This window comes from Apus apus, chromosome Z, assembly GCF_020740795.1.
Source record: "Apus apus isolate bApuApu2 chromosome Z, bApuApu2.pri.cur, whole genome shotgun sequence".
NCBI classification, from domain to species: Eukaryota; Metazoa; Chordata; class Aves; order Apodiformes; family Apodidae; genus Apus; species Apus apus.
This window is the reverse complement of record NC_067312.1, coordinates 63,995,135-64,018,614: the sequence shown is the minus strand read 5'-3', so window position 1 is coordinate 64,018,614 and position 23,480 is coordinate 63,995,135. Positions and strand designations below refer to the sequence as shown.

The following is a 23,480-nucleotide window of genomic DNA, read 5'->3' as shown; positions in this document are numbered from 1 at the left end:
TTTTAAAAGTATCCGAAGTCGGGGAATCCATCAACCAGTTCAGTGGATAGTGTGCTCACATCCTAGGCTCTTAGTCCCCAGGACATGTGTAGCTGCTGCAGCTCCAGCTACACCAGGTGGGGTGTGCTATGCAGCTGTCTGGAGCCTATTTCATCTGTCTATTTAATCTACATACAAAATGGACTTTCCTAGGAGGTTTGCATTAAGAGCAACAGCCATTGGGAGACAGAAAGCCAAAGGGATTCTTTGCACCTGTGGGTCGCTGGATCACAACACACTCATCCCAGGCCAGGTGTGATGGAAACCTATCTGACAGGTTTTCAATAGGCTCTGCCCAGCAGCTGATGAACATGCAGCTCCGAGGAGTGATCTTCCACACCACGCACAGGATAGCTTCTGGAGGTCAAGGCTGTACAAGCACTGTGTCAAAGCAGGGGCAGAAAACCTGCTCTGCTCTTCTCCCGTTGAGCTTTGTTCTCTGGGTAGGGTGTTTCATCCCCCTGGTAAAAAGAAGGGTTTTACCCTTCAGATGTTCTGATTTATCATTTGGTTTGCTGTTGCTCCAACTTCTTTGTCATTTACCCAAAAAGGTGACTGGATTTTTTGTCTTTTTTTTTTTTTTTTTTTTTTTTTTTTTTACAAGTTTTGTAGTATCCAAACCCAGCTTCCTTGTACAAATGACAACAGCCTTCAGCTCTCAAGCCTCGCCAGACTACGTAGCAACAGCCATCAGTTCACGACACTCAAAAGATACTTGTAATTCCCCAAAATTACTTGGGACAACCACTTCTAAAAGAGCGTATTACTTACAGGCGAATACAAATCACGGTGAAGAAGAGCACGGGGGGGGGGGGCGGGGGGGAGGTGGTGGAAATCAGAAAAGAAATCACGGCACTAGGCTCATGGCACTCCTGAGAGATGGGGGCCGGCAGCGGGGAGGGCAGGGCCGGGTGCGGGTCCCCGCCCGCACCGGGGGCGGCGGGGCCGGGGGGCGGGGCGGGCAGGCCGGCCATGCTGGGTGTGCGCTGCGCTGCCGCCGCGCTGCTGCCGCTGCGGGCCGGGGCCCCCGCCGCCGCCGCCATGTCCACCCTGCTGGTCAGCCAGCCGCGCTACGCCTGGCTGCGGGAGCTGGGCCTGCAGGAGGAGAACCCGGGCGTCTACAACGGGCGCTGGGGAGGCGGCGGGCAGGTGCGAGCGGCCGCGCGGCCTTGCTGCGGGGAGCGGGTGCGGGGTGGGCGCGGGGGGTGGGGGGGGGTGGGGGGGCGAGCGCGGCCCCGCTGCTCATCGCCCCCTTCCTGCTGCAGGTGGTGACCACGTTCTGCCCCGCTAACAACGAGCCCATCGCCCGCGTCCGGCAGGTGAGCGGGCCCGGCCGGGAGAGCCCCCCGCGGGTGCGGGGCAGGGGGAGCCCTTCGGCCCCTCCGGCGGCCGCGGGGAAGGGTGTGCGGGTCGGGGGCGGCTCCTCTGCCCGAGGAGGTGGCGGGGCCCGGGGTGTGGGCGTCTGCTCGGGCCGTCGGCTGGGAGCGAGCGAGCCTGGGGCTCTGCTGGGAAGAAGAGGCTGCTCGGCCCTTTTTTTCCTTTTCTTTTTCTTTCTTTTTTTTTTTTTTTTTTTCCCCTTCCCTTTTCCCCCTCCCGCTCCGGCAAGAGGTGGTGGGAACAGCGAGGGCCTCCCTTGCCCGTTCTCGCGTGTTTCTAGAGGGAGCTGCAGGACGGGTGGCTGGCGGCTGGAGGGGCAGGGAGTGCCAGGGAGAGCGACGTGGTCTTGGCCCGGTGAATTCGTGGCTGTTTTTACTTCGTGTGAAAATAGCGCTGTGGTGCTTACCTGCTCGTTTCGTGTTTGAGGCTCCGATTAGCCCTTGATGCCCAGTGGGGCTGGTGGAGCTGGACAAACCTCACAGCCTTCATGTACTGTGGTTAATAGCAGTAGTATCCAAAATAAAAGTAGAGATATGTTTAGTGTTTCCCTTACAACTTTTTTTTTTATGAAGCGTCCTTTGTTACATGGAGAAAAATTTCTGCTCACGTGTTTCTTTTTGTTTAGACAGCTCGTGTTCTTTTTCCTCAACAGTAACTTCAAGCAGCTGTACTGTGACCAAACGATGGCAGGATACAAACTTGCTATGGAAGTGGTACCTTGTTGCACAGTATTATCTGCTGGAAATGTATCAAGTTTGCCGCAGAAGCATTTGTGTGGTGCTTGTTCTGGGGTTTTGATTTTCCTAACTATTTGTTTGCTGTACTTCTTCATGTAGGGTAGTTTGGAGGATTATGAAGAAACAGTAAAGAAGGCTAAAGAGGCATGGAAGGTCTGGGCTGATGTAAGTTAATGGAGTTACCTTCTCTAACATGTCTCCATCAGGTAATGTCCATTAAATTGCTCTGTCAGATGGTGGTGTAAAAACATATTCGTATTGTGCATGTTGAGTTAAAGCAAAAAGCTGCTGTGAGGACCTCAGGAAGCAAGCCCAGACAACTTAATGCACGTCACCGTTGAGGTACAAAGATGAGGACAGTGACTCTTTGAAAATGTTTGTTTTGAGAAACCTGGCAGATTTACCCAGGCTTGTGCCTGTAAGCCATTGCCAACATGTCTGTTGGAGTTCAGAAACAATGTAGCCAGCAAATGGTCCCTGTGAGTGTGTTTTAACTTTTTGTTGCCCCTTGCTTTCTCCTGCAAGAACTCTCCAGAATTCTTGGATATGCACTTTATGGCAATATTCTTGTTCTCGTATGACATAATTCCAAATCTTTAGCATTACATTCCTGTGTCAGACAGTAGCTAAGCTTTTTTTCCCTAGCAAGCCATAGGGCTTGGTGTCCCTGTATGAGCTATGGCCATTCAGCCAGTGTCCATTTTCCTGCCAGCCATGCCAGGCTTGGCTTTTGCACCTGCCGTTTCATCAACACAAGCTGAAACCTGAGTTTCATAAGGTATTGGGTGTTCTTTAGTTTATACAGCAAAGTAGTTTGCTTTCAAAGAGAACAGAGTGTAGAACAAATATAACAGCTTCCCCAGCTTCTTCAGGATAGTTAGTACTTGTTCTTTTGTTACAATTTGTCAATGTAATGTTGGGAAGCGTATGCCAGCTCCTAATGTGCTTGGAAATAATCTGAAAGCAGTTTAACAGATGAGAAAGATTCAACAGGTCAGATACTTTAAAGCCTTGTCTCAAAGCTGCTTTGTTACTTGTTTGTGAATTTTATTTGTTGTGGGTTTGTTTGGGTTTTTTTTTATGAGCTTACCTGAAGGATTTTGCATGTAAAGAAAGTTGTTTGCATGGTTCATGTATTTATCATTATTGTCTTTTCAGCTGTCTGTTCATCAGCAGTTTTTAATCCTGTAAATTCTGTTGCATGCATATGGTATATTGTTGATCTTCACTATTGATTATTATGTAACATACTGATGTCACACTAAAAAAAAAATCTAATACTTGGGATGTGGGTTTAATTTTTGCATTACTGAGGCTTCTCTGTATCTCAGCATCTGCTAACAAATGTCAGCAGCCATTGTCATACTGAAACAAAACGTTAGAATTTGTGATATTAAGTACACGTCAAAAGCTCAGAAGCCAGTTAAGTGAGCTTTTTTATAAAGTACTTGTTTCTTGAGGTTCAGCTGACTGGGGGCACTGCAAGTAGTGTAGCTGAACAAAAGTAGCAGAACTAAATCTGAGTATTTTTGGCAGTACTCAGTGGAACTGAAGTTTTAACAGACAAAAATCTGTACAAGGTTATCGGTCCCTGTGAGTGTGTGATAAAAATGAACGTGTAATGGTGTCTAGTGGAGATAAGGGAATAGCATGGCAATCAGTGATTTCATGCTGTAGGGACAGAAGACTAGCAGTAGGTGTACAGGAAAAGTCAGATGCTCAATTTCAGATTCTTCTCTTTTGGTTTGACTAGATCCCTGCACCTAAACGTGGAGAAATTGTGCGACAGATTGGTGATGCTCTGAGACAAAAAATCAAAGTTCTGGGAAGCTTGGTAAGGTGTTTTAGGGAGCATCTTAACTTTGTGGGTGTGGGAGGGGGGTGGAGCAGGAGGAGCAGGTAGGTGTGTGTCAAAACTGTTTTTTGTTTTGTAACCCACCAGTCTGCAATGCTAATCTTAATAATTGTTTAAATACTGTTAGTTCTGTTAACTTGCCTAAAGCTATTTTAATTTTAAAAACAGAAAAGAAAGAAAAAAAAAAAGTAACATGACATTAAGGCTTCCTGCATTGAAAATGATAATATGTAACAGGACAACAAAATGTGATTCATTCTGAGCCTGTGCATTGGCCAGCAGAAGTGTTAGCGCTGTTGCCCTGCAGTTTTTCCACTTGGCTGGTAGAGGAAGTGTCCTGGCAAAGACCTTCCTCTAACACAGGGCTTTAACCTCGAGCTCTTTCTGGTGATCTGCAGGATTTTATGGACTGATGTGGAGTTATAAGGCTTATGAAGGTGAGACGGTCTTAATGAGATCTTGCAGTACAGCGCACGACAGACTGGTTGAAGGACTGCTGCTTTAAAATGCTTGCTAGTTGCTAGGGAAGAAAGGAGACAAGTGGACAAGTTGCCACTTCCCTTTTACAGGGAAGTTAAGCAGCATTTGCTGTTCAGAAACAGCTGTAGGTAGTCATGTGTAGACTACACTACATGTGTAGTCAAGCCCATATTGTTAACCTACAGAATCTTGTTCTGCTGTTTCTCTTGATGTTGTCTCCTCAGCAGAGTTTCTGTGGTAAAATTAGTGTGATAAAATGCTTTTGTATTCAAAAACCGTACAGCTTCCCTGGTGAGTGTGGACAGATAGAAGTTTGCTGTGTATTCCTTGGACAAAACTTTTTGCTTATTGCCAGAGCATTTTTCTAGTCTTCCCAAACAGATAATAAGTCCCTTCAGCTCTTTCAGGATAGAATGAACATCAGGGTGAAAGCTGTGCAGTAGGTACCCAGATGTTATGTCTTTTCCTGACTCTAGGATATGTAAAGGGGAATGGTATGACAACTCACCTTTTCATATGCTGTTGGGAATTCTCAGCCTCGCTTCACAGTGTCCTTGTCAAGTGTCCAGGTATATCTCCACTGCACTCACAGACTCAGTACTGAGTTTCTTCATAAATATGTCTGATGCCTCTCCACTTCTAGTCACAGACTGGGGCTGTTCTTTCTGTCTAAAGAAAGGCAGGCATGACCGCAGGCATCGTAGAGATACCTAGAGCATTTAGACATCTTTATTTTAACTTTTGCATGAAGAATAAAGTCTCATGCCAATCCTTCAAAACTGATTCCTCACTTAACAACTTTTTTAAAGTTGAGTCATCAATCTAGAGTGGTAGGTGATACCTGCATGAAAGTCCCACCCAGGTATCAGAGTATGACTGTACAATTAAGTGGGAGTAAACGGGTCTCTTTTCAGTTCATAAATCTGAGTTTTCTCACTTCTGGAGGAAAATGTCTTAAAATACCAGCTTATTCTCATTGATGATCTGTGTATCTACCGTGTACATGTAACGTGCTTTTAACAGAAGAACCTCGTTTAGTATTGACTTAAGCTAAAACCCCCCATAAACCTTAACATCACAGGTTACTAGAATACTAAAGATGTGTAGACCTTTTCAGCAGTATCTGAAATTGGAATCTCTCAAACTCACTTTGGGATTATGTAAAATGAGTAATTTGCTTATGAACAGTATAAATGATTTTTTTCTTTTGCTGGAGCAGAGTAATCCCTCTTTTCCAATTTATTCCATACCTGGTTCACAATGTATGCAAGCATCCTGATAGAAGTTCAGTGTTTCACTGATCTAAGCCTGTAAACTGCATTACTGTTGGGTATTCCTTTCAGTAGGTTATTTTTAATTTCTTCTGTTCATTAATTTCCTTTTCTAATTGACTTCTATTGTATGGGAATGTAACTCGTGTCCAGTTATCTCCCTTCTTTACGCTGCGGATAACTCGGAAAAAGGTGGATCTCCTCTAATGAAAAGATGTGTATTAAATCTTGCTTGGTGTACAGAGGTGCCTAATGTAGGTGGGAGATAAAATGTATTGGGGGTGCAAGGGACTTTTAAAAATGAAGTTTTCTTGCTCTTAATTTTTTCAGGTTTCTTTGGAGATGGGAAAGATTTTTGTCGAGGGTGTTGGGGAAGTGCAGGAATATGTTGATGTCTGTGACTATGCTGTTGGTTTGTCCCGAATGATTGGTGGGCCTATTTTGCCTTCAGAAAGTAAGTATGTGTGTATACATGTTTTGTTTTTTGGCTTTTGGGGTTTTTGTACAAAGAAAGAGGTGGAGATATATTTTAAATACACAGTGTTGTAGTGCAGCAAGATCTCTGTACTGCAACTTATTTAGGGAGTGTGTTCTCTAGGAACAGATGTGCTCGTAAGCAGTGGGGCCACTTCATCAAGTGTCTAGCCCTGTGGCTTACAGCAAGAGAAGCAACAGATTTTCTGTCCTCTCTTTGAAGCATTATATTTTCTGATTTCCTTGTTAATGAAGGTTCTCAAGGGTAGTATATAAAAAGTTCAGCAGTGTACTTGGAAATCTATTGGTCAGTTGCTGATCAGCAAACAAACGCAGTTCTGTTAACTGAATAGTAAAAGTAATAAAAGGTAATGTTGTGTTACTGGGTTTTTTCCCAGTCTAGCTAAACTTGTTCCAGTCAGCTGCAGAGCACCTACAAGGCAGCTCTCCACAGGCTGCTGCTCTGACGAACAGAGGAGTGGTGCTAGGCCCCTTGCTCAAGTGGTTCCTTTTTTGAAACAAAACATTACATGGATGCAAATTGCATGACATTGTGTCTTTGCCTTCAGGACCTGGTCACGCCCTTATAGAGCAGTGGAATCCTGTTGGGTTGGTGGGAATCATCACAGCCTTTAACTTCCCTGTGGCAGTGTATGGGTGGAACAGTGCAATTGCAATGATCTGTGGAAATGCTTGCCTCTGGTAAGATACAGCTCTCCAGTGTGCTAACGGTATTTTAAAATTAAAGAGCTTTGGTCTCAGGCATGAAATATTTGTCAAATTTCTGTTGTTTCTATATATTTGATTTTGTCTTGTGTAAGCTTAATTTGTATTTATTTTTAGGTTCACTTGCAGTCGAAGAGCTTTGTTTCATTTTGTGATAGCTTCTTCTATGAGGTATTTAGGGTCTGACCTATCCAGGGCTTAGCCACATGGCTGTTAATAAGGAACAGTTTGTGGTCTTGCAGCAGTCATAGCAAACAGTTAATATTTTCAGAGTTAGTACAGCTCAAATTAAGAATCTAAGTAAGTAGCTTTACTTCCTCTCTGCTTTGCTTCCATTTATTTGCTTCACTGTAACATCTGGCATAGCTTTTGCTCACAATGTTTTCAGTAGGACCTCTGAATTCTCAGTCTTGAAAGGAAACACTTGAGTTCCTGTCTTAATGTGCACCTGAAAACCAGCCTAACCAACATGTGCTGACTGAGAGATAGATACAATAAAAATTGCATAGTTGAATTATTTCTTATTTTCAAATAATTGAAAAAAAAAATATTTCTGTTTTTGTTTTAAATGTTTTTGTTCTTTTTAGGAAAGGTGCTCCTACAACATCTCTCGTTAGTGTTGCTGTTACAAAGTGAGTCCTGGTTTCTCTGCTTTCTGTTTTGCTTTTTAAACAACTTATTTTCTGTTCGAGGTAGTGCTTAGTGGTTAAAAGAACTATTTCCCCCTGGTTTCCTATAAAGTAAGTGTGTGTGTGTATACGTATACATACACACACATATATTTATACGTAGGGTGTTACCTGTACTGTTGGTAATTTTTTTTCAGGGACGAGAGATGTGCTTCTGCTGCATTAGGGCTAGCTATGTGGTATGCTTCCCTCAGTCTTGCACTCGTGTTTCAGAATCCCTTTTTTTAGGAATCTCAGCCCAGCATCAGCACCCAGTTTACTGGCAAATTCTTCTTGCTGGCTATGTAAACCTATATCTTGAAGATTCTTTCACACAATCTTTATTATCCAGAGTTAGTAACACCTTAACACATGTTTTAAGGGTTCAAAACTCAACCTTGATAAAAAGGAGAACCCCAAAGTAAAATGTCATAGTGATACTCCAGGTTTATTGTTCCTTTGCTTACTCTATTAGCATTTTAAATACCTGTCTGTTGTGAGCTATGAATAACATTTATTTTTAAATGCAAAATACAAACAGACCCTTTTAAAATAACTAATTCATAAGTATTTTAGAATTAACTCCTGAGAACAATGGCCCCAAACTACATAGGAGTATTTAACACCATGAAGTTACCTAAATGACTAACGGAGAGCGGCAGTATGGCCAAAATCTTTACACACTGATCTAACGCTTGTCTGTGCCAGTTGTGAGGACACAAAGTATTTGAGTCTTACTTTGTGAGCTGTGAACAGGAACACCAAAGTCCATGATGAAAGAAGTGTGATAGGCTTTGTGCCAACTCCATATCTTAACTACAAGACTGCTGCTTTTTATAAATTTGTAGCTTCTTCAAGTGCGTGGTGCGGTGGTTTTATTCCCTATTATATCCACCGGTTGGAAATCTCTGAAATGTTTACATCTTTGATTGTAGGATAATTGCCCAAGTCTTGGAGGATAACAAAGTGCCTGGAGCAATCTGTTCTCTGGTTTGTGGCGGAGCAGACATTGGGTAGGTAACATTGATTGTGCTTTGGGTATAGAGGATAACGAATATTCTTTGAGGTATTTCTTGTAGAGTTATTCTGATCTCAAGGAGTTCCCAGTATGTGAACATACATGTTGCCATTATTTTAATCAACCTGTCTGAAACTCTGGCCTGGTCATAAACAGTAGGTATTCCTACTTGCTGCTGTGAGATCAGCAGCTAACAAATAACTTCTCAGATATTTAACAAAGACACATGGCTAAGTTTATATTTTACTCATGCAGATGCTTACACCAAAAGAATACAGCTAATAATAAATTCCACTCATTATGTTCTTAAGAGCTTTCAGTTTCTAGTCCACTGGACAACTTGCAGAGGAGAGTGCTTCCTCATTTTCCATGCTTACACAGGACTCTGTGATGTGTGTCTGTGCTTGGAAGCTGTACAAATCAAATTGTTTTGTTTGATTACTGCAATGTGGAAATTCCCAGTACAAATGTATTTTCAGGTGCATCTTTTGAGTGTGTCAAGAGAATGCAAAACAGATGGTAAGCATTAGAAAAGTCATAGGCATGCATATTTCCTTAGCTCCCTAAATACTTTAGGTTGAGTTTCAAAATTAGTGCAGATGTTGGCTCTTATGGGCTGAAACCGCTGTGTTCCTTATTTCTGACTAAGAGGGAGCTTTATTACTGTCAGCACAGTCACCTACCTGATGTTTTCAGGGAATTGGCTCTGACTTTAAAGATCTCCCTGGTTGAATCTGGTTTATGTGGAAGGTGTAAGCAACTTTTTCAGCTGTCTGCCCTTCAGTTAAATGTGGTTGTGTGTCTCCTGTTGTGCAGGACAGCTATGGCAAAAGATGAGAGAATGGACCTCTTGTCCTTCACTGGCAGCACCAAAGTGGGCAAGCAGGTAGCACTCATGGTTCAGGAGAGGTTTGGTGAGTGTCTGGGGTCTCCTCCACTTCATTTATTTCCATGGCTGGGAGAGGCAGGGGAGCCCCACAGAATTTTAAAATAACAGCTTGTTTCACTTACCTTTTGCATTACCTTTTGTTTTTAGCTTGGTGAAAGTAGGGTGTTAGAAATAGGTGCTTAGGACTTAACACTGCATTTTTCAGCTGATTCTGTCACAAGTCAGCTTTTTTCCAGGATATCCATTAATCCATGGTCCTACAGTTAATTCTATGGAGGGTGCCATGCTTATAATTTTATGGAGATTATAAACAGCCAGGGCCTATGATCTTTTGACAGTTTGTTCATGGAAAAATGCCCCCTGCTTTTTTACTTCTCATAAATATAGGAGAAAAGTTACCATTTTTGTGGTGTCTTTTTTGTTGCAAATACTTTATAGAGTGTACAGACATGAGTCTGTCCATAGTTGCTGGATTATAACTTCTTAGTTTTAAACAGAAAACCCCGTGACAGAATTTTCTCATTTTTTTCATAGGAGCTTTAAAAAAAAAAAGCAAAACAGATTGCAAAGGGTCATCCAGGAGTAGATGGTGATTCCTTCCCTCAGATTTGAGATTAAACAGTTGCCAGAGAAATACATAAACCTTGTTGAATTTTATGTATGCGTTTTGATCTCTATAGCACCTCCTCCTACTCTTTGTCTACGTCATGCTATTTATGGTGCAGCTTTTTCTGTTTTCACCTCCTCCTCTCCTGTGTTATTTTTGCCTTTTTTTTTTTTTTTAAGTTTATTTGTGCCCTAACTACTCTTCAGGTGTCTTTCTATGACAGATGTACTAAATGATGTAATTTTCTGCTTTGGCAAGAGTGATTAGTTGGCTGTGATGCCTAAAATTCTGTCCAGAAAATTACATGGAATGAAACTGAGCTCTAGTGAAGGGTTAGCTCACTAAATGATGTGTAGCAAAAACACATGTGCATTGTATAACCTGTTTTGTGTGTTTTTATCAGGTCGAAGCCTGCTGGAACTTGGAGGAAACAATGCCATTATTGGTAACATGCACTGTAGAAATTTAGTTCTATAGATGATATTTGGATGTTAGTATACAAATATTTGTAGCAGTTTGTCCCTTGTATTTTTTTTCCCTCATGCTGAGTGTTTAAAAACACATAGCAGAATGTTGGGGTTTTTTTTCTGTCTTTGGTGTTGTGGAGGGGATAGTGTTTGAAATAAGTAAGTTCAATCTCTTACGTATGTTCACTGTTGAAGAAAGGAATGGGAGAAGCAGGAAGCTAAGTAAATCTATTTTATTATAGTTCTGATCTTGTGAACATCACATTTTTAATGTTTTAGATTAAAAGTACATATTTAGTCTGTTTAGTCTTGAGAAGAGAAGACTATGAGGGCACCTTATTAATCTCTATAAATATCTGAAGAGTAGTTGTCAAGAATGGGCCAATCTCTTTTCAGTGGTGCCCTGTGATGGGATGAGGGGAAATGACAACAAGTTACAACACAGGAAGTTCCACCTCAACATGAGGAAAATTTCTTTACTGTGAGGGTGACGGAGCACTGGAACAGGCTGCCCAGAGATTTGGAGTCTCCGTCTCTGGAGACTTTCAAGACCCATCTGGATGTGTTCCTGTGTGATCTTCTCTAGCTGTTCCTGCAGCAGGGAGGTTGGACTTGATGATCTTCAGAGGTCCCTTCCAACTTCTATGATTCTAAGTTATATATATAAAGTCTAAGACATATGATACTCAAAGGCAAATTGTGCAGGTATTTATTTCAGTAGTACATTTTACAGGTTTAAGTAGCTGAAGGTATAATCTAGTTGCCGGATAAACACAACATTAATACTGTGAAGCTGAGCAATGTGGCAGAATGAAAATACAGGCTAGACACATACCTAAGATGCTCTCCCATCGTGTTGTAGCCTTCTGTTTCACCTTTCTCATGAACAAATGCAATTCCCTGTCTAGAATATTAAGCACTTCGGAAAATCACATTTGAGGATGTCTTTCTTTTTTTTCTGTGCTTCTTTGCAACCAGTGGCATAAATGTGGTTTATGCTTATAAAATTGTTTCCTTTTTTAAAAGTCCTGTTTTTTTAGTGATTGGCTTTGAGTGATGCCATAAACATTGTTTGATTTGACTTTTTCCCGTGTTTAATGAGAATTCTGTGGGACTGTTTAAGTGGAGTGATATTTTGGGTATTCTTTGAGGCTTATACATACTAGTTTTGCTTTAAACATCCCAGTGTCTTCTAGCTGGATGAATCTGTTCAGATAATTTATATTTTACATTGTGATGTATTTGTGTGTTTTAGCTAGGTTTTTTTTTTGCATGTGTCTGGGTACGCTTTACCATTCTTAATGCTGCCTTATGCTCTGGATACTTCTTTATGCTGCTAGATATCTTCTCAGTGAGAGGACAAGGTGATGGAACAGCAAGAAATTGCTTGTAGTTTTGTGAATTAAAGTGGAGCTGGGTTTCTTTGCAAGCTTCTTTGCAAAAGGCTCTTGTCATTTGTTTAGACCTACATTTTTTGTCTAATTCCAGATATAACTGTAATAGGAGTTTTGAGTTGTTTCTGTATGTCTTGGTGTGCTATGCTAGTGCAGGTATTCCTACTGTTTCTTGACTAACCTGTCAGTTTATTATATTGTTCAGTGTCTCAGGTACTGCAAAGTGGCTGTTTACTTCAGTAACATGCTGATGTTTTCATTTTTGTTAAGTGTTTGAAGATGCAGATCTGAGCTTGGTCATCCCATCTGCTCTGTTTGCTGCTGTGGGAACAGCAGGTCAGAGGTGCACAACTGCTAGAAGGCTGGTAAGTAAATGTGTATTGTCTGGTTTGAGTAGATCTGAATTTAAAATTAATTCCTAAGTAGCTCAGAAAATGTCTAACAATTCCTAACAGAGAGCAACAAATAATCTTTGAAACACATTTTTATATTTTCAAGAAATCAGTATGACAATAAAGTAAGATGGTAGTTTGTCATTCCACTGCACTTCTATCTCTAAAGAGTTTCTTTGTATGTCTTTCTAAATGTACCTGGTACTAAAACTCAGGAGAATAAAACTTAGTGTATTTCCTGTATTTCTTTGTTTTCATTGCCAGAGCTTCTTCGCTTGTGCCTACTACAAATTTGGTGCAGGGTTTAGATTTCAGCAAAGCAAGGGTGGGAGTATTGCTTACTTTATTATCAATTTTTAACCAATTATTTTCAATAATGTGTTCTAATGACAGCCTGCATCTGCATAGTCTTTTCAGAGTGGGATTGATTGGGTAAATATTCATTTGTCCTAAAACACTTAATTGAAGAGTTTGTAGAGGACATTGGTATGGATTTTGGAGTATAATTAAAACAGGTTTTCGTTTCTTTGATTCTTTTAAATCTTCATGGTGAAGAATTTTATATCTTCATGTTTGGAGGCCTTGCTCATGTGTTTATTTTTAACTTTGAGATTTGCAGAGGATGAGCAACACCATCTCCACACTTCAGTTAGTCCTCTTCAAAATGCAGTAGTACTTCAGGAATAGTCACAGAGGCTGAGCTGTCTGACAACCTTCCTATCATGTCTTGTTTAGTTCCTCCATGAAAGTATCCATGATGAGGTGGTGGCGAAGCTTGCTAAAGCCTATGCCCAGGTCCGCATCGGTGATCCGTGGGATTGTAAGTACCTATTTCCAGCTCCTGGATTTAGGAGACAAGTTTCTATCTGTTTCTTTCTGTTCAAATTCCAAAGAGATTTTAGATCAAAGCTATCTAAATTGAGCAGTTTACCGGGGAGTGAGGATAGCTGGTTTCAGTTAGAATAAAAACTCTGAGAGGGAGATGAAGAATCCACTCTTAATACTGCTCATATTGGACAGATTAAATAATTACTCCCAAAATGTCATGGTGAGAGTATTTGCAAAAGTACGCAGTTTTGCTGAAAGTATGTCTTTGGATGTTTTGTTTTTAGCTGATACTCTGTATGGGCCTCTTCATACCAAAGAAGCAGTGAAGATGTTCCTTGATGCAGTGGAACAAGCAAAACAACAGGGTGGCTCTGTGGTCTATGGTGGAAAGGTGATTTATATTCTCCCTACATTTAGTGCTCTAGGAAAAAATATATTATTATATAGTGGCTTAGGCCAAGATTTTATCAGGTTTGTCTTGTTAGCCATTACAGGATGTTAAGCTGGTCAGTCTGAGAATATTTTAATTGCAATCCCATTGTTAGTGGAAAGATGGGTCTCCTTGCAAGCTACTTTCTCCTCCAAGAAATGGCTAAGAGCTTTTGGCTGTTCCTTGCACTACTTCCTAGTTGCAGGGGATAGTGAAAATACAAACAGCAGTGTTAAATAGTGAATATCAAACACATAACAAAGAAAAATTGCTGTTTTGTCCCTGGATTCCCAATGTCAAACTTTAGGAAATACTGAAGATTCAAGAGAGCTGGCTGCACATCTGTGTCATATGGGATGTTTAATTCTCATGGACTTAACGTTTTAGTGGTCCTTGTATTTCAGTGGCATCTTCTTCATTCCTAACACCTTCAAATTCCTAATCAGATTACTAATCAGCTTAAACCTGGGAGAAAGGAAGTGGTTTTCGTCAGGTGCTAGACTTTGAGATTGGATCACCTGATTAGTAGACTAAGTTATGCTTCTGTATTTTAATTACTTAAATGTGTAAAAGTTTTCTACTCAGATGACCTGACCTTCTAGTTCTAATTGCTAAGCACAACTATAGGAATCAGAGCATGAAGGATTCCCTTCCTACACTAGTACTAAGCAGGATATATGTTTGAACTTACTTGTTTCTTCTTTTATGTATTTTGAAGGTTATAAATCGCCCTGGAAACTATGTTGAACCAACCATTGTGACTGGCCTTCCTCATAATGCACCTATTGTTCACACTGAGACATTTGCCCCCATATTGTACGTCCTGAAATTTAAGGTAAAATAGCAAAGGGAAGTTTAGTCCAGTGTCAGGGATGCTAACAGAAGAGTCAGGAGAAATATTTCAGATGTATGTCATGTTCAAGTAATTGTCCCAGCACTTGAAGGAGTGGTGACACTTGTTCTGCACTGTGGGATATCTAGCTGCATCCACCGTGTAGCTACATTTAAGCATTTTCTGTGATGAGCACTGGGGGTGAGGGTCTGTACAGAAATAGATTTTTTACTGCTCAAAAAGGTCATGTTTTGTGCAGTGGTGGAGGTATCCTATCCCTGGCTTGATGCATGTGTGTTTGCCAAGTGGCATTCAGTATATTTGTATTACAGCTGTGGTATGCTGGCTTTTTTCCTCACAGTGCTTCTCTATAACTGCTTTGTTTTGTATGGTCATGGTTTAACCATTTACACGTACTCCTTTTAGGAGGAAGAGGAGGTTTTTGCCTGGAATAATGAAGTGAAGCAAGGTCTTTCCAGCAGTATCTTTACCAAGGATTTGGGAAGGATTTTCCGCTGGCTTGGGTATAATTTTAATTATTTTTCTAACTTCCTGAAGCATAAGATGAGTCTTTCTTGTCTTTTGTAAACATATGCACAGTGCTTGCTGAGCATTTTTACAGCCTACCTATTAGGCAAGGGACCTTTCCTGGTCCTGAGGAGTAATTGTGTCTTACCTTTGTCTGTAGGCCAAAGGGATCTGACTGTGGCATTGTGAATGTCAACATCCCAACAAGTGGGGCTGAGATTGGAGGTGCTTTTGGTATGTTACCCTTTTTTTATTTATCCTTTAGATGATGTAATCCTCTAGTACCAGATCTAGAGACTTGGTATTATTCCTCAGGTTTTTGTTTTGTTTTGTTTTTTAAAGTGGGGGGGAGTTTTTTTTTCCTAGTGACTCTGCAAGAGAATATGTAAAGCATTGCAACTGTAAAACTAGTGTGATTTAGGTCTCCTTATTTTTCAAGGTTTTAATCAGTCCATTTAAATTACTAAATCTGAAGAAATCCATAAAGTTAATCTGGAATTAAACTGCTTTAGCAGAACACAACAATTGACTAGAGGTAGCTGGATTTCAGGTTTTAAAACTATCTGTATTTGGTATTTTAAATACTCCATATATAATTCCCTGCATCCTGTCAAGGGAATGTAACTCATTCCCTTGAGAATGTTAGAGATGTGACTGAGTGGAAACCTGTTTAAGACAGTTTTAATTAAGCAGTATTGAGCATTTTTTGTTGTGTATGTTTGCATGTGTGTATAAAAATTACTCATAAAAAATTTTTTTGAGAAAGTCTTTAAATACATTTTGAGCTTTTGTTCTCTTTTTTGTTTGTTCTGAAGGAAGTGGGGAGAGGGAAGAAGGAATACTAACCTTACAATTTAAACAGTACAGGAAGCAGCACATGCTTGTACTCTTGTTTCACACTAAAACAGTGTCTTTAAAACAAGGTCCTGGGGTGCCAGCATGGTGAGACTTTCAACTCCAGGCAGATGTTTTTTTGGATCAAGCATGAGGAGAGAGATAGCTATGTGAGTTGTATGTGATGGTGTTCTGGTAATTATTTCAGATACAGAGCAGGGGCACAGAAATAGTTTTTCCCATGAGTTTTTATAAAATGTCTTACCTCCTGGTGTTAGTCCAGATTCCCATGTTCCAAAAAAAAACTTTAAAAGATTTTATTTATAACCATTTTCCTACAGGTGGTGAAAAGCACACTGGTGGGGGAAGAGAATCTGGAAGTGATTCATGGAAGCTTTATATGAGACGGTCTACTTGGTGAGACAATCTTTTAAGATTCAAAATAAATGTGAATTACAGATAAACTTGGCAAAAGTTCAAAACATGTAAATCCCTGATTACAGAAAGTTATTCTTGCTGAATGTGAGATAACCATGTATGAATGTAATTGACTTTTCGTCATGCATTTACATCTGTGTTCCTAGTAGAAGATGATTTGAAGGGTCTAGAGGTGGACTTTTCTGTACTCACTGTTCCTCTAAAGGAAGACTTAAAGGAATATTTTAAACTCAGCTAAGAATGAAATTAGAGAAACTTGTCAGGAAATACTTGAAGGGGCAACCACAGTGAGAGGGCCACCTTTGCCAGTGCTGGGTGATCTAGCTACATGTTGATTATTTCTCTGTAACCCTACTGACAGGCTGCAGTGGTTGACCATTTCCACCCTCTGCTGGCCTCCCTAGCATTTACCCATTCTCACTTTGGTTTCTATCCAGAGGATTAAGAATTTGAAAAATCCCATCTTGATTTTTCTGTATGAACTTCCTCCTAATAAGAAATTAAATAGGGAATGATACTTTACTTTCCCCTTGATCTATCAAGGAAGAGAGTGTGGGAATATGGCCTCCCACCTACATAGTTACTGTATTGAAAACCAGAGTAAAGTCAGTTAGTTAATTCAGATAGGAAAAGTGCTTACAGAAGACATATGACAGAAGCCAGGAGCCTTTTATGTAGTAAATGATCTGTCTTTGTGATCAAATTTGGTCTCTAAATACTTGTTTCTCTTCCAGTACAATCAACTACAGCAAGGATTTACCTTTGGCTCAAGGAATCAAGTTTCAGTAACAGCCTTATGAATGTGCTATGAACTCTCCTAGCATTTCAGAACCAAGCACCTTTTAAGCCTTGTGGTGAAGAAAATTAGTTACCTACACTTATCTACATTAAGGATACTAATTCTGTCAAAAAAAATCAGCTACTCTAAAATTGCTTCACTTTTAATGTATGAAATTACTACTTCAGTTTTATGATGAGAAGTATGTGGTCTGCGGGAGGAAGGTGACTGAAAGTAGCCAGTGTGGATTCAGGTGGCCTGAATAATCTTATGTTGCCTTATCCCTGTATTTCAAAACCCACACTGCCTGTATTCCCTGCCTCCCCACTATTCACTGGTATTTCCAGCTAGTAGGTTTATACTTCAAACTACATGCTGCATTTCCTGCAGATACCTGGTGCTATGGGAGGTGGATGGGGGAAAGTGGGCAGTACAGGGTTATTTTTCAATGCATAAATAAAAATACATTTTGTGAGAACCCTGGCCTTCTAGGTTGTTTTTTTTCTTTGTTGTTTTGGCACAGGGATATTCAGTTGATTGTCCATTTTGAGACACTGAGCTGCTAGCTGAGGGAATTATCACTGGGCTGAAAGGACCCCTTTAGTTTTCCTGCCTCTCTTTCAGAAAGATGACTTCACTGGTGTATTGGGAGATAAGGAGTGAGATCAAGGGCTACTGCAGTCTCTTGAAACCTCCAGTTAATGCTGGAAGGAGTCACAGCCAATTCAGGTTTTCATAGCCCTTGTGACACCCTGCAATGAAGACAGCTGAAGAGCTGGAGAGGCAGCCAGGAGGGAATACTTTTCCAGAGGGAATTTGCCGAGTGAATTGCATGTGTTTCACTGTAGGTGGGGGCTTCTCATGACCACTGAAGACTGCAGCCATCAGAAACTCATTTAGGAGATGCCTTGCTGAGACTATAAGATGAGAAAAGGCATGGTGCTGCTAGGCTCATCATAGCCTTCCACAGAGTAACTTCTGAGGTTTTTAGTGCACCATTTGGGGATGAGATTTTTCTTTTCCTCTCACTCTTATGTACCAAATTTCCACAATCTCTGAACATGGCAGAACTGTTTGTTTCGGGCTCAGATTTTAGCACTATGATGCAGTATTTACTTTGACAGACCTTAAGATAGCAATGTCAGCCAAATTGTGCTAAAGGCCTAACATGCCACAATGCTAGCTGGTTTTCTTTCACTTTAATATCTCATTTTAAAATACATGTAGTGTTTCAGATTTTGCATCTGTATTACAGAAAGTGTTTTCACTTCCTACAGCCAGTAGGCGGCCAAGGTTTTTTCCTCCTGAGTCTCTTCAAACCAGGTGAACTCGCTTCTGTAGGACTTTGGGCTTGCCAATTTAACTGGAAAACAGATTTGATGAAAGAATGCTGTGTATTTGCACACAGAAAAAACTGAAATCCCGTAAGCATACAGGTAAATCATTAGCAGATGGAGGGCAAAGAAACAATTGAATTTTCAAGTTCAATTATTCTGAAAATAGAACAATTTATTAGAAACTGTATGTGTCAACACTGTTCTGTGGCACTCAATGTCACTATGAAACTATGAACAATAAAAACTAAGTTAAAGAACTTCCCTTTCCCCTGTTTGCTGCTTATTGATAGTTTTTACGTAGCCTCATTATATCACACCTCTTTTTCTAAAAATAAAGACCTTTTTACTCTGGATAAAATAATTTTACAACTACTGGTTCATATGCAGGAATAAGGTTGACTATGCCTTCTGGCTTTAAGTATTTGAACTCTGGCCATAGAAAGGAACAAAACTGGGATGGTGAGCCTGATGTTTGAGTGGGCTTCAAATAATTATCTCAAAATTAGTATGAATGGAAAAAATGTAGGAATGTAATCAAGAGGGTGACTCAGCAAGCATGCTAAACTGTTTTTTAAATATTTACTTGGTATTTTTATGTATAACAATCTTCAACACAAACTTTTGAGCAGTCATGCAGAGGACTGCTTGAAATACTTGTGTATGCCACTGTGTATTATGAGTAAGTGCATTCGATCCACTTTATGTAGTCAATAACAGGCTCTCTCTGTTAGCAGATTATTAATTCATCCTGACTTTTGCCAAGTATATGAATTTGTATTCAAAAGATGGTGTTATCTGCATTATTGTGGGGCTGCTAGGATGGTATTACAGCAAGTAATCATAATGCTTCATCTGCTTCCCAGACAGTTTTAAATTCCTTAGACGATTTTTGCAACTTGCTTCTTTCCACCCTTCTATTTATTTAGTTACCTAATGTTGAAGCATCCTACCTGACCTGACTAGCTGAATTACTTCCAATGAGCTGGGCTCTGGGTAGAATGTCTTTTAAGACAGCTGCAGATTGTAATAGGTTCTGGCAAGGATTTACGTGCCTGTAAGCAGTTATGCTTATGATCAAAGTATTAAACTAAGGAGGTTTAAAGGTACTGTAAGCACCCTGTTTTTCTATTTCTGTTTTAATTTGGAAGTCCACTTGAGAGTTTGTAAGCTGCATTAGCTGTCATTGCATTGTCTCACTCAAAGGAAAGCAATTTGAGGATTTGTAAAATGGGGCTTGAGCTACTGGCACATGCAGTGTAGTGCAATTTGCAGTTTTAATACAAACTCTTATCAGCAGCTTCCACTGTTGCATAAACTTAATTACCATTGAGTGTGTAACACCAGTGAATAACAAGTGTTAAATGACACATGATCAATAATTCATTTGTTAGCACAGTGTTGCTTACTGTGAAATGACCTTGATGGGAACTGTCTTGCAATTAACTTCCCTTCTTCATGCCATATTATTTTTAACTGAAGAAAGATGCAATTGTTTTTTTTAATGAACAGTGAAAAATCAAACCTGCAGGCTGTGAGTTGCAGCCTGCTACTCTTCCATTTTACTGTCATGGTTTCTAATAGAGCTGGCATGGGAGCTGTTTTCAGGAACTAGGAATGCTGCTTGCCAGTAGTAGATCTCAACTTGAGGTTTTTGCAAATACCTTGCAGTGCTGAACTTAAAACCACTGAGGAATTGCTCACTGTTAGCTTCCTTTTGAGTACTATTAGTACTCAAAAGACCAACCTATTAATAAGGTATCGTGTTGTTTCTTTGTGGTATTTCCATCATTCAGTTATATGTGCTGTTTCTGGATGGGTTCAAAACCACAAGGCTGCCAGAACTCCAGCTGCCTATGTTTCTGTATGAGATACTATGTATATAGTTGCTGCATTCGATACTCATTAGTCTGTACTAATCCATTCAAGTCTCTGCATTAATCTCATCAGGAAATATATATATTTATGATTGGCTGATTCATCTGAAGGCTGTGCAGCTATTCAGCGAGATTTGGACAGATTGGAGAGCTGGGGAAACAGGAACCTAATGAGGTTCCTCAAGAGCAAATGCAGAGTCTTGCACCTGGGAAGGCTAGGAGGTGATCTGCTAGAGAACAGCTCCATGAAGATGGACCTTGGAGCCCTGGTAGACAACAAATTATCCATGGGACAACAATGTGCCCTTGTGGCCAAGAAGGCCAATGGCATCTTGGGGTGCATTAGGATAAGTGTGTCCAGCAGATCAAGGGAGGTTCTCCTGCCCCTCTACTCAGCCCTGATGAGACCTCACTTGGAGTGTTGTGTCCAGTTCTGGGCTCCCCAGTTCAAGAGGGACAGGGACCTACTTGAGACAGTCCAACAGAGGCTACAAGGATGATTAAGGGACTGGAACAACTGCCTTACGAGGAAAGGCTGAGAAACCTAAGGCTTTTCAGTCTAGAGAGAAGAAGACTAAGGGGGAATCTAATGAATGTCTATACATACATGAGGACTGGGTGTCAAGAAGGCAGGGACAAGCTCTTTTCACTTGTGTCCTGTGATAGGATGAGGGGCAATGGATTCAAACTCAAGCACTGGAAGTTCCACCTCGACATGAGGAAGAACTTCTTTACTGTGAGGGTTACAGAGCACTGGAACAGGCTCTTCAGAGAGGTTGTGGAGTCTCCTCTGGAGAGTTTCGAAACCTGTCTAGTTGCCTTTCTGAGTGATCTGCCCTGGTTTTTGTCCATGCTCTGACAGGGGGATTGGACTCTATGATCTTTGGAGGTCCCTTCCAACCCCTAATATTCTGTGATTCTATGATAAAAAAAAATAAAGTGTGAATCACAGAAGAGCTCTTTGCTGTATTGGTGCTGCACCAGTGTGGAAGAGGACAAAATATTTTAAGGCTTATATATGGGTAAAATGTCTTAATCACATAGAATTAAATTATTGAGTAAGAAAAATGGCTTGACAAGTCCTTACAAAATCATAGAATAGTTTGAATTGGGAGGGACATTAAAGTTAATCTAGGCTCCAACCCCAATTCCATGGGCAGGGACATCTCCCACTAGATCAGGTTGCTCAAAGCCCCATCAGACCTGGTCTTTTTAAATGCCTCATGTTCAGCATTCTGAAATTTCTGTTCCTTGGTCAGCAAAACACACTGTCATTTGATACATGCTTCGTGTTTGAAAAGTAATGAATCAGGTGTGTTCAGGTGTGTGCAAACTTGAGCCGTCACTGCAGGGCTTTTTGCAGTGCGGAGTGTCACATCCAGCCCTGAGTTCAGAGCAGGGTTGCTTGTGGGTACCTGGTACAAAGGCACATACTTGCTCACAGTCTGTTCTGTTAAATGTCCCTCCCGGTGTCGCTGTTGGTCAGGCTACCGCGTGCCGGAGGGCGGCACAGCAGCCATCCCTCCTGTGCGGAGCAGCCCCTCGCCGCCCAGACCTGTGAGACACAAGCCTCTTTCTCCGAGTGTCTTTTGTATTTCAGAGCATCTGGGAACACTGCTTCTGAGCTGGTAAATGCACTGCAAACGCCTCAGTTGATTAGTGCAATTGTTATGTAAAACATTAACTCCAAAAGCCAAAGGATAACAACAATAGTGTTTCATGCGGGCACTCCAGGGAAGAGCAACCTGTTTAATGCTCACTTACCTGGTATGTTACTGTTGTCCAGCATTACAGCCCAGTTTTTCTGCAACCTGGTTTCAAGGGCGAGTTAAAGGGAGCAAACAGTGCAAGCTAGATCTCTGAACTTAAGAGGAAGGCACATCCTTTCATTGCTTTACAGTCTGGAAAGTGGGAAGTTAGTGGTAACTGTGTTTCACATTTCCCTGGAGCTATCCCTACAGGTGTCCCACAGACGTGCACTTAGATGTGGTAGTGAAGTTACTTAGCATTGTCTGTTGACTTATTCAGGGAAGGGTTATGCAGGTATGACATGACAGCATGCAAGTTTAACAATGAGAGACTGAGGAACAACAGAGAATAAATACCATCTCTCTTGCTCCTGAGGCTTTTATTTAATCCCCAAACTATTACTATGTGCTTATTGTCTTTTTTAGATTTTAAGAGGCTACTGACTTCTTGGCCTGTAATATAGACTGACCTATACAGATACACAACACTGCCTTTGGCAGCTTTACTTCAAAAGCTATTCTGCACTGGTGCCGCCTTGCCTTGAGCAGTGCATGCGGGTTTGGGCATCACAATATAAAAAGGACATCAGGCTATAGGAGAGAGTCCAAAGGACGGCGATGAGGATGGTGAAAGGCCTGGATGGGATGACTTATGAGGAGTGGCTGAGGTGACTTGGATTATTCAGCTTGGAGAAGAGGAGGCTGAGGGGTGACCTCATTGCAGTCGGTGGCTTCCTCACAAGGGAAAGAAGGTTCTGATCTCTTCACTCCTGTGACCAATGATAGGTCTCAGGGAAATGGCAGGAAGCTGAATCAGGGGAGGTTTAGGTTAGGTATCAAAAAAAGGTTTTTCATCCAGAGGGCAGTCAAGAACTGGAACAAGCTCCCCAGGGAAGGGGTCACAGCACCATGCCTGAGTTCAAGAAGCATTTGGATGATGCTCTCAAGCACATGGTGTGATACTTGGGGTGCCCTACATAGGGACAGGAGTTGGACTCGGTAATCCTGATGGGTCCCTTCCAACCCAGCATATTCTATGATTCTAAAAGTATCTAAGAAGTGCAGCACATACCTCCTCTTTGAGTTGTATTTCTTTTAACTACATGTTTTACCACAGTTGCTGATTTTTTTATATTTTTACATATTTATCACCAGAAGTATGCAGGATGCTCATATAATCCCAGAATATAAACCTCTTTATAGCTCACCTGTGATTGTATTCACTTACGACTGTATATGCTCATAATTATGTGTCTGGGAAACGAGGAATGTCTGTTTGCCCCATAAAGAGCAAAGACATCCCTTCCCCTCTCAATTTGACCCATACTTGATTTATGGTCTTGGTTTAAGGCAGAACATATAGCAGAGCAAGGTTATGGTGATATGTGATGATACAGTAAAAGTCAAACTATCCTGCTAAGCTTTGCTATGGTATTAAATCTTCATAGGTTGAAAAAAA

The 23,480-nt window shown here is 41.0% G+C and overlaps 1 protein-coding gene across 1 annotated transcript; it reads left to right on the top strand.

Annotated features, from left to right (window-relative positions):
* Positions 1-991: 991 nt before the first annotated feature.
* ALDH7A1 (aldehyde dehydrogenase 7 family member A1) lies at positions 992-17,540 on the top strand. Its single transcript, XM_051643478.1, has 18 exons — positions 992-1,188; positions 1,305-1,358; positions 2,253-2,318; positions 3,907-3,987; positions 6,090-6,213; positions 6,803-6,935; positions 7,547-7,591; positions 8,563-8,640; positions 9,462-9,559; positions 10,545-10,586; positions 12,273-12,367; positions 13,130-13,214; positions 13,507-13,613; positions 14,371-14,487; positions 14,911-15,008; positions 15,173-15,246; positions 16,188-16,263; positions 17,019-17,540. Exons 1-18 carry the CDS (start codon positions 1,012-1,014, stop codon positions 17,071-17,073), a joined length of 1,605 nt encoding a protein of 534 aa, XP_051499438.1. The 5' UTR covers positions 992-1,011; the 3' UTR covers positions 17,074-17,540.
* Positions 17,541-23,480: the final 5,940 nt, after the last annotated feature.